General features: G+C 40.3%; 1 protein-coding gene, 1 long non-coding RNA gene and 1 pseudogene across 2 annotated transcripts; 2 read left to right on the top strand and 1 right to left on the bottom strand.

Moving 5' to 3' along the window:
* On the top strand, positions 1-2,653 carry LOC137738914 (cysteine-rich receptor-like protein kinase 44; annotated as a pseudogene).
* Positions 2,654-7,622: 4,969 nt separating this feature from the next.
* Positions 7,623-11,071, top strand: LOC137720012 (cysteine-rich receptor-like protein kinase 19). The gene is made up of 7 exons (XM_068459004.1): positions 7,623-8,769; positions 9,081-9,212; positions 9,362-9,528; positions 9,614-9,824; positions 9,990-10,227; positions 10,323-10,473; positions 10,586-11,071. The coding sequence occupies exons 1-7, from the start codon at positions 7,671-7,673 to the stop codon at positions 10,889-10,891; spliced, it is 2,304 nt and encodes a 767-aa protein (XP_068315105.1). The 5' UTR covers positions 7,623-7,670; the 3' UTR covers positions 10,892-11,071.
* A 1,073-nt stretch (positions 11,072-12,144) lies between these two features.
* Positions 12,145-13,093, bottom strand: LOC137729223 (uncharacterized). The gene is made up of 3 exons (XR_011067978.1): positions 12,960-13,093; positions 12,789-12,857; positions 12,145-12,224 (listed from the first exon to the last, which is right to left on the bottom strand). It is a non-coding gene; the product is annotated as an uncharacterized lncRNA (long non-coding RNA).
* Positions 13,094-14,301: the final 1,208 nt, after the last annotated feature.

Consider the following 14,301-nt stretch of genomic DNA (forward strand, 5'->3'; position numbering starts at 1 on the left):
TTCCAACAGAATCGAAGTAGCTAGCGTTTATTTCTATGGTATCCAAAAATATCTCCCACCGGATCCTCTTCATCTTCCTTATTTCTTGTAATTTTTCATGTTCTTCTGCACAAACTTGGATTCGAGCTGGTTACTGGTACACCGGCAGCCACGTTCCTTTACCGGAGATAAACTCTGCCTTGTTCACACATCTTATTTGTGCTTTTGCCAATGTGAATTCCCCCACCTACCAGCTCTCCATCCCTTCTGCTCATGAACAAAACTTCTCAAGCTTCACCAATATTGTCAAGCGCAAAAACCCATCAATCACAACGCTCCTATCCATATGGGACGGAAAAGCCGCAGTAAGACAGTTAATTTTGGGTCAGAGAGCAAACTTTTTGGTCTTGTCTAAAATTCTCGAAATGCCTTCGAATAGAAAGTCTTTCGTTGAGTCCTCCATCGAAGTGGCAAGACGTTATGGCTTTCAAGGTATAGACTTACTCTGGCCTTGGCTTAACACAGCCTCAGGTACGATCACTATGGAAAAGCTACTGGATGAGTGGCGAGCTGCTGTGACTTCTGAGGCAAGAAACTCTGGTCTGCCACGATTAAAATTGACAATGGCGGTTAGGTATATTCCCACTTTTGAATCGTTGATTTATCCGGTTGAATCTATGCTCAACTGTGATGGTTTGTTTCTAATAGAAATTAAATGAAGAGATAGTGATCGACATTAACAGATTTGCATTTGAAATTTGTATTCCTTCTGGTTTCAGGGATGATTGTTCTAGGCAGATCAAGGTCTACTAGTACATCAGCTGTTGACGGTGATGCTCCAAATCTGAAAGTATACCGCTTTTCCACTCAAAGCGGCTACAAATAACTTCTCAAGTGAAAACAAACTTGGAGAGGGTGGATTTGGTCCCGTTTACAAGGTAACATTTGGTGCATTTTCTAAATATAATTTTATGCTGTGGGAACCGAAAGCTTATGCGACATCTACACACAAAACAGGCAGAGCAGTGTTTAATTATTCTTTTGCTAATCCTTGTTTTCTTAGGGTAAGTTGCGGAGAGGTCAGGAAATAGCAGTGAAAAGGCTTTCGAAAACGTCTACTCAAGGACTTCAGGAATTCAAAAATGAGGTTAAACTTACCGCAAGACTACAACATGTGAATCTAGTTCCTGTTCTTGGATTTTGCACTGAGAAGGAAGAAAAAATGCTGATCTACGAGCACATGCCCAACAAAAGCTTGGACTTCTACCTTTTCGGTCTGCAATTTTTCGTGCTTCTGGTTACATTTTAGAATGCATGCTAGAATAACAGTAATAACATTTACATTGGGTCTAAGCTTATGGAGGTGCAGATTACTTTCAACAAAATTTGTTTCAATTCAGTAGAACTTCATGGACGGATTCTTGAATTTGTCATCTCGCAGATCCTACCAGACGGTATTTCATGGATTGAGGAAAGCGTGTGCACATCATCGAAGGCGTTACTCAAGGACTCCTATATCGTCAAGAATATTCAAACTTCACAATCATTCACCGTGATCTAAAAGCTAGCAACATTTTGCTTGATGATGAGATGAATGCTAAGATTCCCGATTTTGGAGTGGCCAAACTTATCAGAAAAGATGAACTCGAAGGAAACACAAGGCGGATTGTTGGCACATAGTAAGTGATAAACTGCCTCTCATCGGTTATTCACACGTGACCACATCCTTATACTTGTTATACGCAAATGCAGTGGCTACGTACCTCCTGAATACGTACAAAAAGGCATATACTCTTAGAAGTACGATGTCTACAGCTTCAGAGTTCTACTTTTGCAACTGATTAGCGGACGGAAGAGTACATGTTACTAGCGGACGGAGTTTATGGAATATGTAAGTTCCATAAACTTTCTACGGTTCAAACTTCTGTCACGACCTTAAACTATTACTTAAACATGAATTATTGAAATCATTATAATTGTTTCAGGCATATGTATCATGGAAAGAGGACAAAGGACTGGAATTTATCGATCCGTCACTTGACGATTCTTCTTCTTGTTGTAAGTTATTGAGATGCTTACAAGTAGCTCTACTCTGTGTCCAGGAAAATGCCGATGATAGGCCTACAATGCTGGAAGTTTATTCCATGCTCAAATCTGACACTCAAGCCGTTCCAACTTCTACAAAGGCGGCTTGCTCAGTAAAAAATTACGACAATGTGGACAACATATGTACGCCGCAGCCAGTAAGTTGTTCGCTTAATAATGCTCAGATCTCCGAACTGCAACCCCGATGAAAATGCAGGCTTGACTGAAAATGCAGGTGCGGTTGAGAAGCTAATCTTGTTCCTTCTTACATTTGTATTGGAAGTAGTCCAGTGGTTATTAAGGTTTCCTAGTTATTAGGGTTTCCTGAATACTAGGGTAGGTTTACGGTAACACTAGACAATAGGGGGATTGGTCAACTATTCTTCTTTGTTCTTTCTGGCTATTGATTGTTCCCTAGGTGGTTAAGAGTCCGGTTTATCTTTGGGTTGTCAATCTTCTTAATCTTAGTTGTCAACTCCCTTAATTCAAGGAGTTGTTATTTGTCTTCCCTAAGCCACCTATTGTGGCGTAATTCAAGGAGTCAATCTCCTTATATATTGCTGTACAATTGTAAAGAACTCATGATGGAAATACAATACAACCTTTGAAAATCAAGATGGTATCAAAGCAGGAAAATTAACCTGCGTCTGCTATACTGCTATCTGAGCGTTTTCAATCTTCAAAATGGCTTAAGACAATCCGTTAGTATCAGAAGCTGAAAGTTTACCAGTGCTTTCCTCCATGAACGTGCATGAGGTGGATGTCAACCTAAATCAAAGATTAAGCTCAATCGTGTTGAATGAGTTTAATTACTTGCCTTGGTCGAGAGCAGTGTCTCTGGCTCTAGGTGGAAGGTCCAAGTTAGGGTTCATAAATGGAAGCATCGAAGTACCTGATGCTTCCTCACTAACCTATGAATCCTAGCTTAGCAATGATTAGCTAGTTATGTCATGGCTCTTGAATTCCATGGAACGTAAATTAGCTGAAATATTAAGTTACTCTGAATCTTCATACCAACTATGGGAGGCGGTCAAAGAAATGTATGGCAGTCAGAACAATGCTACATGGGTATTCCAATTAAAAAAGGACATCTCCGATCTGCAACAAGATGGCAAGCCTTTTGTGCAACTCCTAGGAAGCATGAAGAGCATGTGGAATGAGTTGGAATTTTATCGCCCTCATACGACTGACACAGCACTACTACGAAAGAGAGCAGAAGAAGACAAGATATTTCAACTCTTGTCTAGTCTCGATTCAACTTATGAAGATCTACAATGTCACATACTCATGAACACTGAACTTCCTTCCTTCACCAGTGTATGTGCGACAATTCAACGTGAAGAAGTAAGGAGAAAAGTCATGAACATGGGTACAATGGCCAGTGTACCTAAGGCTAGGGCATATATAACCAATGAAAGGAAGTACAAAGGAAAGCATCCGAACTTAAAGTGCCAAAACTGCAATAATACGGGTCATGTTAAAGACACATGTTGGATTTTACACCCATAGTTAAAGCCGGATTTCATGAAGGACAACAAGGGTGTACAAAGGGTGAACCGTACTCCACATTGAGCAAATTATGCGACTGCTGCTACCTCCAAGGGGTCTGATCTGTTCAAGAACTTTACATCGAATCCAGTTGAACTCATGAATGAGTTTATGTCGTATCTTCAAGGCAAGAAAGGAGGGGTTGGAATTAACCATGCAGACCACATAGAATAAGGGAACTCGATGGCATTGCTCGGCAAGTTTGCAGGTTTCTTGGCAGACACGAAACCCGTACCCCAAGAGGACACGCAAGGTATCATGAAAGCCTTTAAAACTACTCTTAAAATAAATATGTTGCATGATTTTTGGGTTGTAGATTCGGCTGCCACATATCATATGACCAACCATGTGTCTAAGTCTCAAAAGTTTGAAAAATTTGCAAATCCTTCTTAAGTTTCAATTGCAAATGGTGAGAATGTAAAGGTTTTAGGAAAGGAAAAAATAAAATTAATGTCAGATGAAATTGAATCGATGGCTTTATATGTTCCTTCTTTCCCATTTCAACTTCTATCTGTGGGAAAGATCACAAATACCTTGAATTGCTTAGCCATTTTTTCTCCTCACAATGTCATCTTTCAGGATTGTGCTACCAAGAAGATGATTGGTGAAGGGTTTTATTTAGATGGTCTCTATTACATATCAAAGAGCAATCCCAGAAGACTCCAAGCCAAGTTCAACCCCATCCAAGATAATCAATTGTGGCATCAACGTTTAGCTCACCCTTCTCCACCCATTTTGTTAACTTTATTTCCAAACTTAGGGAAGGATGCTATCTCATGTGAAACATGTCACTTGTCTGAGGCCACTAGATTACCTTTTAACTCTTCCTTGTCCAGGGTTAGTAAGTGTTTTGAACTAGTTCATTCAGATGTATGGGGACCAACTAGTGAATCATTTGATGGCTATAAGTATTTTGTGATTTTTGTCGATGACTTCTCTTGAGTCACATGGTTGTATCTTCTAAAGTCTAAGAATGAAGTTATGGAAGTATTTAAGGACTTTCATAACCTTGTTAAAAACCATTTCTCTTCTCAAATTCAAACCTTAAGGTCTGACAATGGCACCGAATATATGTCCCATATCATGAAACAATATTTAAGCACTCATGGCATCATGCATCAAACAAGTTGTGTTGGCACACCTTAACAAAATGGTGTAGCCGAACGCAAAAATCGTGATCTACTTGAAAAAACAAGAGCTCTAATGCTACAAATGAATGTACCAAAGAGATTTTGGTCCCAAGGGGTTATGGCAACTGCTTATATCATCAATAGATTCCCTAGCCGAGTCTTGAATTTCAAGTCTCCCCTAGAGGTTATGAAAGGAAGAAAATTTGACCTTTCACACCTTAGAGTTTTTGGCTGCATCTGTTTTGTGCACATTCAATCTCATCACCGAGATAAATTAGATCCTAGAGCTATTAAATGTATTTTCCTTGGTTACTCATCTACACAAAAGGGATATAAGTGTTATAATCCCCAACTAAGGAGATTGATTGTGTCCAAAAGATGTTCGATTTCATGAAACTAACCTTTTTTCAGCAAGTCAAGTGAAATCACCGTACAATGGAATGGCTCCTTGGATGTGTTCCCACTACCAAGAATCGAACTTGAGGCCCTACAACAACAAGATTTCAGCCATGCCAACATTGATGCATTTCTCAATGAAAATAGCAATGAAGGGTTTCATTCTGATGGTACATTGCATGAAGACGGTGACAATCAAGATGATGTGAACGAGTGTGAAACAACTCAGTTTGCTCCTTGACGCAATCCAATGCGTGTTAGGAAAACTCCCACATGACTTCAAGACTTTGTCATCTACAAACCCACACATCCCATCTCCAATTATGTGTCGTACAAGAGAGTGACACCAGCCCATGCTGCATTCCTAAGCGCCATATCAAGTTACAAGGAGCCTCAGAATTTCCATGAGGCCAACAACCAAAAGGTGTGGAAAGAAGCAATGTAAGAAGAACTTAACGCCCTAGATCAACACAACACCTGGAGTATCACCAAACTTCCAATAGGCAAGAAAACCATGGGTTGCAAATGGATTTATAAACTCAAATTCAAGTCAGATGGATCAATTGAGAGGCATAAAGCAAGACTGGTGGCTCGGGGATTCACTCAAACATTCGAGGTGGATTACAAAGAAACGTTTGCACCTGTTGCCAAAATGAACATAGTGAGAGTGTTATTGTTCGTCGCTGTAAACAAAGGGTGGTCCATGTACCAAATGGATGTGAAGAACTCATTCTTGCACGGTAATCTCAAAGAAGAAGTCTATATGAAATTGCCACCAGGGCATCCTCAAAGCAATGAACTGGATTTGGTGTGCAAATTGCACAAATCCATTTATGGCCTGAAACAGTCCCCACGAGCTTGGTATGCAAAACTAAGCTTAATTCTCACTAGTGTTGGTTTCACAAGACTTACAGAATAAGAGATGTCGGGTCTGGTGATTGTTAGAAGGATCTTACGTTTTTGAGCACTTGACCCTTGTTAAAAGGATCTTACGCTACTTAAAAGGATCAGTGGGTCGAGGTATCATCATGCAGAAGAATGACAACACCCAAATCATGGGGTATTGCGATGCTAATTGGGCGGGGAATGCAATCGATCGTAAGTCCACCACTGGCTACTGTATATTTGTCGGTGGAAACTTGGTCACCTGGAAAAGTAAGAAGCAAACTGTTATCGCCTGATCAAGTGCCGAAGCTGAGTATCGTGCAATGTCTTCAACTGCGTGTGAGTTGATCTGGCTCAAGGGTCTTCTGTGTGATTTAGGTGTTCCTTCAACTCTTCGTATGTCATTATTTTGTGACAATCAAGCAGCCATGCATATCGCATCAAACCCCGTGTTTCACGAGAGAACGAAACACATTGAGGTTGACTGCCATTACGTTCGGGAACAGGTGCAGTCGCAAGTGATTCAGACACATTATACAAGAAGCTTTGACCAACTGGCCGACATCTTCACAAAGCCCTTGGCCTCTCATCAGTTTCAAAGACTTTTGTCCAAGCTTGGATCCATAAATCTTCTGGATCCAGCTTGAGGGGGAGTATTGGAAGTAGTCCAGTGTTTATTAGGGTTTCCTGTTTATTAGGGTTTCCTGAATACTAGGGTAGGTTTACGATAACACTGGACAATAGGGGGATTGGTTAACTATTCTTCTTTGTTCTTTCTGGGTATGATTGTTCCTTAGGTGGTTAAGAGTCCAGTTTATCTTTGGGCTATCAATCTTCTTAATCTTAGTTGTCAACTCCCTTCATTCAAGGAGTTGTTATTTGTCTTCCCTAAGCCACCTGTTGTGGCGTAATTCAAGGAGTCAATCTCCTCATATATTGCTTGTACAATTGTAAAGAACTCATGATGGAAATACAATACAACCTTTGAAAATCAAGAATTTGATACAAAATTTTTGGTGGCAGAAGTTTTCAATGCAATTTAGTCATCGTTGACAAATGTATATGTTCTTATACGCGGAAATGTAAACCATGCCAGGCTGTGCATCTTAAGGGAAATGTAAGGCCAATCTAGAGCGACCCTTTTGAAGCACAATTGGGTATACGGCAAGTTATGCGGTCTTGGATAAACTGGAAATGAGTGGTTTGGTCATCGAAGTACAATTGCGTATACGGCAAGTTATGCGGTCTTGGATAGACTTTTCAACATCTGATTTTATTAATTTGTTGACCCAATATTTTAATTTTATGGAGACGACTTGCACCAGTGACATTGACCTTAATGTTGTTGTTTATTCATGCAGCAAGTTTTCTACTCGGTCACTGTGGAGATCATAACTTTTCATCTGCCCATACTTTTCAAGTTTTAATGTATCAATCCCTTTTGATTGTCCTATTCTCTTAATTTGTTCCTGCTGACTGCTGGTCTTTCAATGTCAATGTCCACACTATACTCATTGTCATGTGCAACATTTCTTTTCTAAATACAGTCATCATTCATCGATTCGCAACCTGAAATTCTATTTCCGCTTTGACAAAAAATAAAAAATTCTATTTCCGCCGCTTACATCAACTATCTCGCCGTTCTCAATGGTCTCCAAATTTTCAGTTCTACCATTCTTCTTCTTTTTCCATATTTTGTTTGCTTTTAGATTCCAACCTTCGGAGGCACAATCTTGGATCAAAGCTGCATACTGGTATTCCGGCAGCGAATTCCCTATTTCCGACATCAACTCTCCGCTCTTCACTCACCTTATTTACGCTTACGCAGATGTTAACTCATCATCCTATGAGCTCTCTTCCTTCTCCTCCGACCCCTCGGAGCAGTACTACTCCACCTTCACGCCAACTGTCAAGCTAAAGAACCCATCAGTCACTACTCTCGTCTCCATTGGCGGTAACGCAGACTACGGGGTCATTTCAACCATGGTCAGTAGCTCTTCTCACAGAAAGTCTTTCATTGATTCTTCGATAATTTTCGCAAGGCGTTATGGCTTCCTAGGCCTAGACTTTTGTTGGGTTTCAGCTAACACAAGCTCGGACATGACCAATATGGGGAAGTTATTTGAAGAGTGGCGGGCAGCTATCGCTTCTGAAGCCACAAAAAACAGCCAAACACCACTGATTTTGACTGCTGCCGTGCAGCACAAGCCAGATTTTGAGTCCTTCGCTTTCCCGGTTGAATCAATCCGGGACAACTTGAACTGGGTACATGTCATTGCCTATGACTATTACGTACCTCAGCGGATCAATTTCACCGGTGCTCATGCAGCACTATACGATCCATCGAGTGACCTTAACACGGACTATGGTATCAAATCATGGATTGGCAGGGGATTATCTGCTTCCAAACTGGTTTTGGGATTGCCTTTCTATGGATATGCTTGGACGCTAAGCAATCCCAGGGACAGCGCTATTGGTGCACCGGCTAAAGGTCCTGCTATTACCAAGGTTGGAGCGATGAGGTACAAGGATATCAAAGGCTACACTGATAGATATGGGGCTGACATAGTCTACAATGCTACTTATGTAGCGAAGTACTGTGTGATCGGTTCAGCTTGGATCGGTTTCGATGATGCTGAAGTTGTGAAAATAAAAGTTTCTTATGCTAAGGAGCAGAAATTGCTTGGATACTTCATCTGGCAGGTCTCATATGATGATAATTGGGTGCTTTCTCTTGCAGCTGCAGGTACGAAAAAGAAAGTAACTTTTGCACACGTTTTTTTTCTCTTCCCCTCCCCCCCCCCCCCAAAAAAAAAAACACATACACTTCTGTTTGTTTTTGGCCTAGATTGAGTGAACCAAAGAAGAATTAAAATAAACAAGCGTGGACAAACGCTTCTGCATATTTATTTGAAAAAAGTCAGAAATTAGCAGTCAAGAGAGGACAATAAAATATTTTGGTTTTGTTTGTTGAATGAAGATTAACAAGATGATTGTTTAAATTTCCCAGCAATGCATTCCTTCCGATTTGTAACAATGAATTTTATATGCTCACAGCTCAAGAGGGTGGAGGCAGGGGACAAAACAAACGGAGACTTCTTGTAATCGTTCTGACCACTATAGCTTCAGTTATTCTCGTGCTAGGCTCCGCGTTGAGTTACTTCCGCATGAGACTGCACAAATCAAAATGTATATAACTTATAGTCTGTCTCTGCGCAGAACGTCTTTTCTTTCTTTTTTTATTTGGCCTAAAGTATTGAAGCTTTAAATATTTACGTTTTAGGATTATTATTTTGGACTTTTTCTGTTAACCATTTTGTTTCCTAAAAATTATGCAGCTAAGGAATCAGAATCCAGGGCAAATGATATAGCAGACACAGCTGGAAAATTCAACAGCAACGTTCCTAATCTGAAAATATTTAGCATTGCTGACGTTGGGGTGGCAACGGGTGGATTTTCGATTGAAAATAAGCTTGGAGAGGGCGGTTATGGCCCCGTTTATAAGGTAAACTTTTATAATAAGCATGTTACTGGAAGATTCAAAACCATTAAACGTGCTGCTAACCATGAGTGTATGCTTAACTTACTAGGGAGTATTGCCAGATGGACAAGAAATAGCTGTGAAGAAACTATCAAAAGCTTCAACTCAAGGATTTGAGGAGTTCAAGAACGAGGTCATGCTCACCTCAAAACTACAACACGTAAATCTTGTTAGGGTTTTGGGATTTTGCATCGAACACCATGAGCAAATGCTGATTTACGAGTACATGCCAAAGAAAAGCTTGGACCTCTACCTCTTTGGTAATTGAATACCAGATTTTGCTGTTTTCTGTGCCACAAACCTTTAAGCTAAATATAATGAAGGGCTTGTTAGCATATGATCCTCGTATGCTGTCTCTAATGAACCATGCATTTTTTGATACATTTCAATGCATAACTGATTGGAAAATATCTGTCTAAATGTAGGTCCTGTTAGAAGATATGAATTGGATTGGAGAAAGCGGGTTCAAATTATCGAAGGGGTTACTCAGGGACTTCTTTACCTCCAAGAGTACTCAAGATTGACAATCATCCATCGCGATCTGAAAGCTAGCAACATTTTACTTGATGAGGAGATGAGGCCTAAGATCTCGGATTTTGGTATGGCCAGAATTTTTTCAAGGGCTGAACTCGAAGCAAATACAGGTCGAATTGTTGGAACATAGTACGTGACTCTATTTCTTATCGAAGCTATACTCTCTAATTGAGCTTATTTCATTACGTACGTAATTAGTAATTCTTTTAAATCATTTTATGCAGTGGTTACATACCACCGGAATACGTTAAGAAAGGTTTATACTCCACTAAATCAGATGTTTACAGCTTCGGAGTTCTCCTTCTACAGATCATAAGTGGCAAGAAGAATGCCTCCTACTATGGTTCAGATGAAGACTTAAACCTACTAGAATATGTAAGTTTCTTCCATCACCACAGTTACTTCAGAATTAATATTTACTTCGGTTTTTCTAATAATTAAATCTTTGCATTTCAATTACGTGGCGTGAAACATTCAACGATTTCAGGCATATTTACTTCGGAAACAAGGCAAAGGGATGGAGTTTATGGATCCTACACTTGACGATACACATTCTTTATGCAAATTGATGAGATGCTTGCAAATTGCTCTCCTATGTGTTCAAGAAAATGCAAACGATAGGCCTTCGATGTTGGAAATTTCTTCAATGCTACAAAGTGAAGGAGCTAAAATGGAAAATCCCAAAATTCCAGCCTTCTCAAAAAGAAACGAAGACGAAGAAACTAATCCCACACCGCAGCCAGAAGCCTGTTCCATCGATGATGCAACAATCTCAGAAGTTGTAGGCCGATGAGTGGTAAATGCTAAGTAATTAATCTATCTCGACTCCGAAAACTTAAGGGTTAAATGTTAACATGTTGTGGATGAATGTGTTTATTGATGGAAAACAATATTATCACAGCGGATGATCTTCTGGTAGGAAAAGTAGTCCCTACGTTGTGATTGAAGTTCGGCAGAGTTTGATTGAGTGATAGGGATTTTTACCACCTACAAAAATAGGAATAAAATCACACAAAATACTTGCAAGAGAATAAGGTAGTTGTAGTATAAACGGCTCAAGTAAGGTCGTTTTGACACGCCCCGACCCCGATATTCCCCGAATACCAGGATAGACACGTGCTGGCCAACACCCGAAGGTGACGAAAGCCATTTATTAAGTGCAACAGCTGAAAACAAGGGATAAATAAGGTTTATAAATATAAAAGAATAATTAATATGCAAATAAGGACCGTGTTCAGAGCACACCACTAATCTAGAATACTAAAAGAAAATAATATAAAATTGAATGAAACAAAGGAGTGGGTCCTACACTGAGAGGACTCGAAGATGCCGATGCGGAAGTGCCTGGACGTCGGGATTGTATGCCTCGATTCTAAGTCCTGAAGGGGGCGCAAAACAAACATGAGTGGACCAAGTTGATATATATATAATAAAACAGTTATCAACATACTAACTCCCAGGTTTTATGAAAACACAAATATAATGAGAAATATAGGTTTTCCGAAATCTAGCATGTCGTGCAATGTCTCAAATCATAATTCGCATAAAATAGTAATCACTAGTGAATGTCCAATATAACACTTCAGGTCCCATGCCGACTCCCCGTCTCTGAGCAGACAGTCAGAGGAAAATACACTTCAGGCCCCTTGCCGGCTCTCCGTCTCTGAGCAGACAGTCAGAGGAAAACACACTCCAGGCCCTATGCCAACACCAAACCGTCGCCCGGGACGGACCGGATCTATCCCTACGTCCTGTAGCGGAAAGGACCACTAGGTAAGTACAAAACCAGTGAACATACATATATTGAAAATCAACTTCATAGTATAAAGTCATCCATCATCTATACTATAAAGAAGTGTTCTAAACATGTTCTAAATATCATATCGTCATCCATCAGATATTCTATAAGAACATGGGTTATAGGAAAAATAGTAATAATTCAAACTAGCCTCAGTAAGCATATTATCTAGTAAAACGTTTCATAAAACATAATCATCAAATCATGCTTTTCATGTATGCATTTCTACTATTAAAACATGCATTTTTAGAAGGGGTCCACTCACAGTACTTCGCCGTCGAAAAGCCACGCCATCTAGCGAAGAAGGAAATGCCACAGATAATCGCCCCTTAGCACATAAAGGATACATTTAGTCAAACTCTACTCAAACGACTGAATTTGGGAAAACTGACATCGGAAACGGGTTCAGGACGTCGAAATTAGCCTAGGAGGGGTCCCGCACGAAAACCCAAAAAGTCAACGGTCAAAGTCAAAGTCAACGCTGACCGTTGACCAGGTCCGGGTCCAGGTCAACAGGTCAAACAGGTTTGGGCTTGGATCCGGATTGGGTTAAAGGGTTTGGACTTGGGTTGGATCCGTGTTTGGGTCTAATGGGTTTAGGGTTAACGGGCCGGAAGCCCTAAAAGAAACGGCCCAAAGGCCTTTAAATTAACAAAACCAAAATAAAAATAAGAAAAAATGTTGGGTTGGGCTGCCCAGGGTTTTGGGCTTGGCAGGAACGGCCCGAAGGCCTGGGTGGTTTCTTGGGCTGGGTTTCACGCCGGAGAAGAAGGCCGGAATTCGGCCGGAATTTAGACAAACTTTGAACGTCTATAACTTTGTTAATACTCGACGAAATCAAGTGATTCAAAAATTAAAATCATAGCTCTCGAAGAGACGAAGAGAATGGTACCTCACACGACGTCTAACTCGCCGTGGTTTGGCTGGAAAACACCTCGAAAGTCACTGAGATCGCCGGAAACTGGGTAAGATTCAAATGAGTATAACTTCTTCAATACTCAATGAAATTGGGTGAAACAAAAAAGGAAAGTTGTAGTACTCAGCGAGACGAAGAGATTGATACCTCGCACGCCGGCCAACTCGCCGTGGTTTGGCCGGAAATTGCCTCGAAAGGGGCGGTGCTCGCCGAAAAATTGGGAAATGTCTCCGAGGTGGTTTCTTCATGGTTTGACGTCCAAAACACAACCACGGGGTCAGAACATAACTATAGGTGTGGGCATGGGTGTGTGTGTGTGTGTGTGGGTGTGTTCTGCTCGAAGGGAGGGAGAGAAAGACAGAGAGAATGGGTGAGGGAGAGAGAGAGACTTTTCAGAAGAAACAAAAGAAAAGAAAGGGAACCGGAAACAAGACAGGGGGTGGGCCCCTTGGGCTCACCAATTAAGGTTCAAAAACAATTTTAAAAAGGAAAGTATCCCCTAAATTTAGTGAAAATACAAAAATAGCCTTTTCTTCCGTAAATCCGGGGACGGGTTGTTACACGTTTTCTGCAGAATTGAATGAATAATTTATGTAAATATCAAATCTTAATTAATTATTTGAAAACAAATATTGGAAGAGGTTGATTTTGAATTTAAAAATAATTCAAATTCTGTTTCCTTTGAGTGAGTGCGTGTTCTGCCTCAATGCAATCTTTGAGAGAGCAAGAGTGATGGAAGCTACTAAGGACACATAAGGAAAGATGGAGGAAAAAAAAAAAAAAAAGTTTGCAGATGATGGGACCAAATAAAAAAACTGCAATTGGAAAAAATCTTGAATCAAAGGTTGAAATCGAAAGCTAAATGGAAAGGAAAGTTGGGGTTAGAGATTTGCACAAAATGGAAAACTTACTTAAATATGGCGATTGGAAGAGAGAAGAGAAGATGAGCAACAGCCAAGAGATTGGGCTCCTGAAAGTGGGCGTCCAGGATCGAAGGTGTGAAGAGGATGGAATCCAAGACGACGTCCCGAAGTCTGGTTTCGAAAATTGGGCTCTTTTCAAATATTCATCTGCATATAGCGGTGGTATGTGGCCAGTTGTTGTTGAACCTTCAACTGAACTTAGATCATGGGAATCATTGAACTGCTCTTTGGTTTCGTCGTGGGAATCGTCAAACTGTCCTCTGATTTCGATCGTGGGAAGTTGGAGTAGGACTGATAACTGAACTGGCAACTGTCTATTCCTTTTCACTTTCCATTAGGTTTCAAATTCTGTAGTTAATGTTATTACCTCTTTATCCTTCTTTTGGTATTAAATCCTTGATTTACGCAGAGTCATTAAGTAAGGGTATTTTAGGGATTATCGAATGTTTCACCAAACTGGTCTTCTCCCTTTATATATATAGAAGATAAAAACGATGGACACATAAAAAACAATTAAATATATTGGCAAAGAAAAGAAAACAAAGGAAAATGGTTTTGAAAACCAA

The sequence above is a fragment of the Pyrus communis genome, chromosome 1 (genome assembly GCF_963583255.1).
Source record: "Pyrus communis chromosome 1, drPyrComm1.1, whole genome shotgun sequence".
Lineage (NCBI taxonomy): Eukaryota > Viridiplantae > Streptophyta > Magnoliopsida > Rosales > Rosaceae > Pyrus > Pyrus communis.

Bases quoted from the DNA above. Each gene is read 5' to 3' on its own strand.
- LOC137720012 (XM_068459004.1), top strand. From the start codon at position 7,671: ATGGTCTCCAAATTTTCAGTTCTACCATTCTTCTTCTTTTTCCATATT. The intron at 9,825-9,989 runs GTAATTGAATAC...GTCTAAATGTAG, and splicing joins CTTGGACCTCTACCTCTTTG to GTCCTGTTAGAAGATATGAA. The intron at 10,474-10,585 runs GTAAGTTTCTTC...CAACGATTTCAG, and splicing joins ACTTAAACCTACTAGAATAT to GCATATTTACTTCGGAAACA.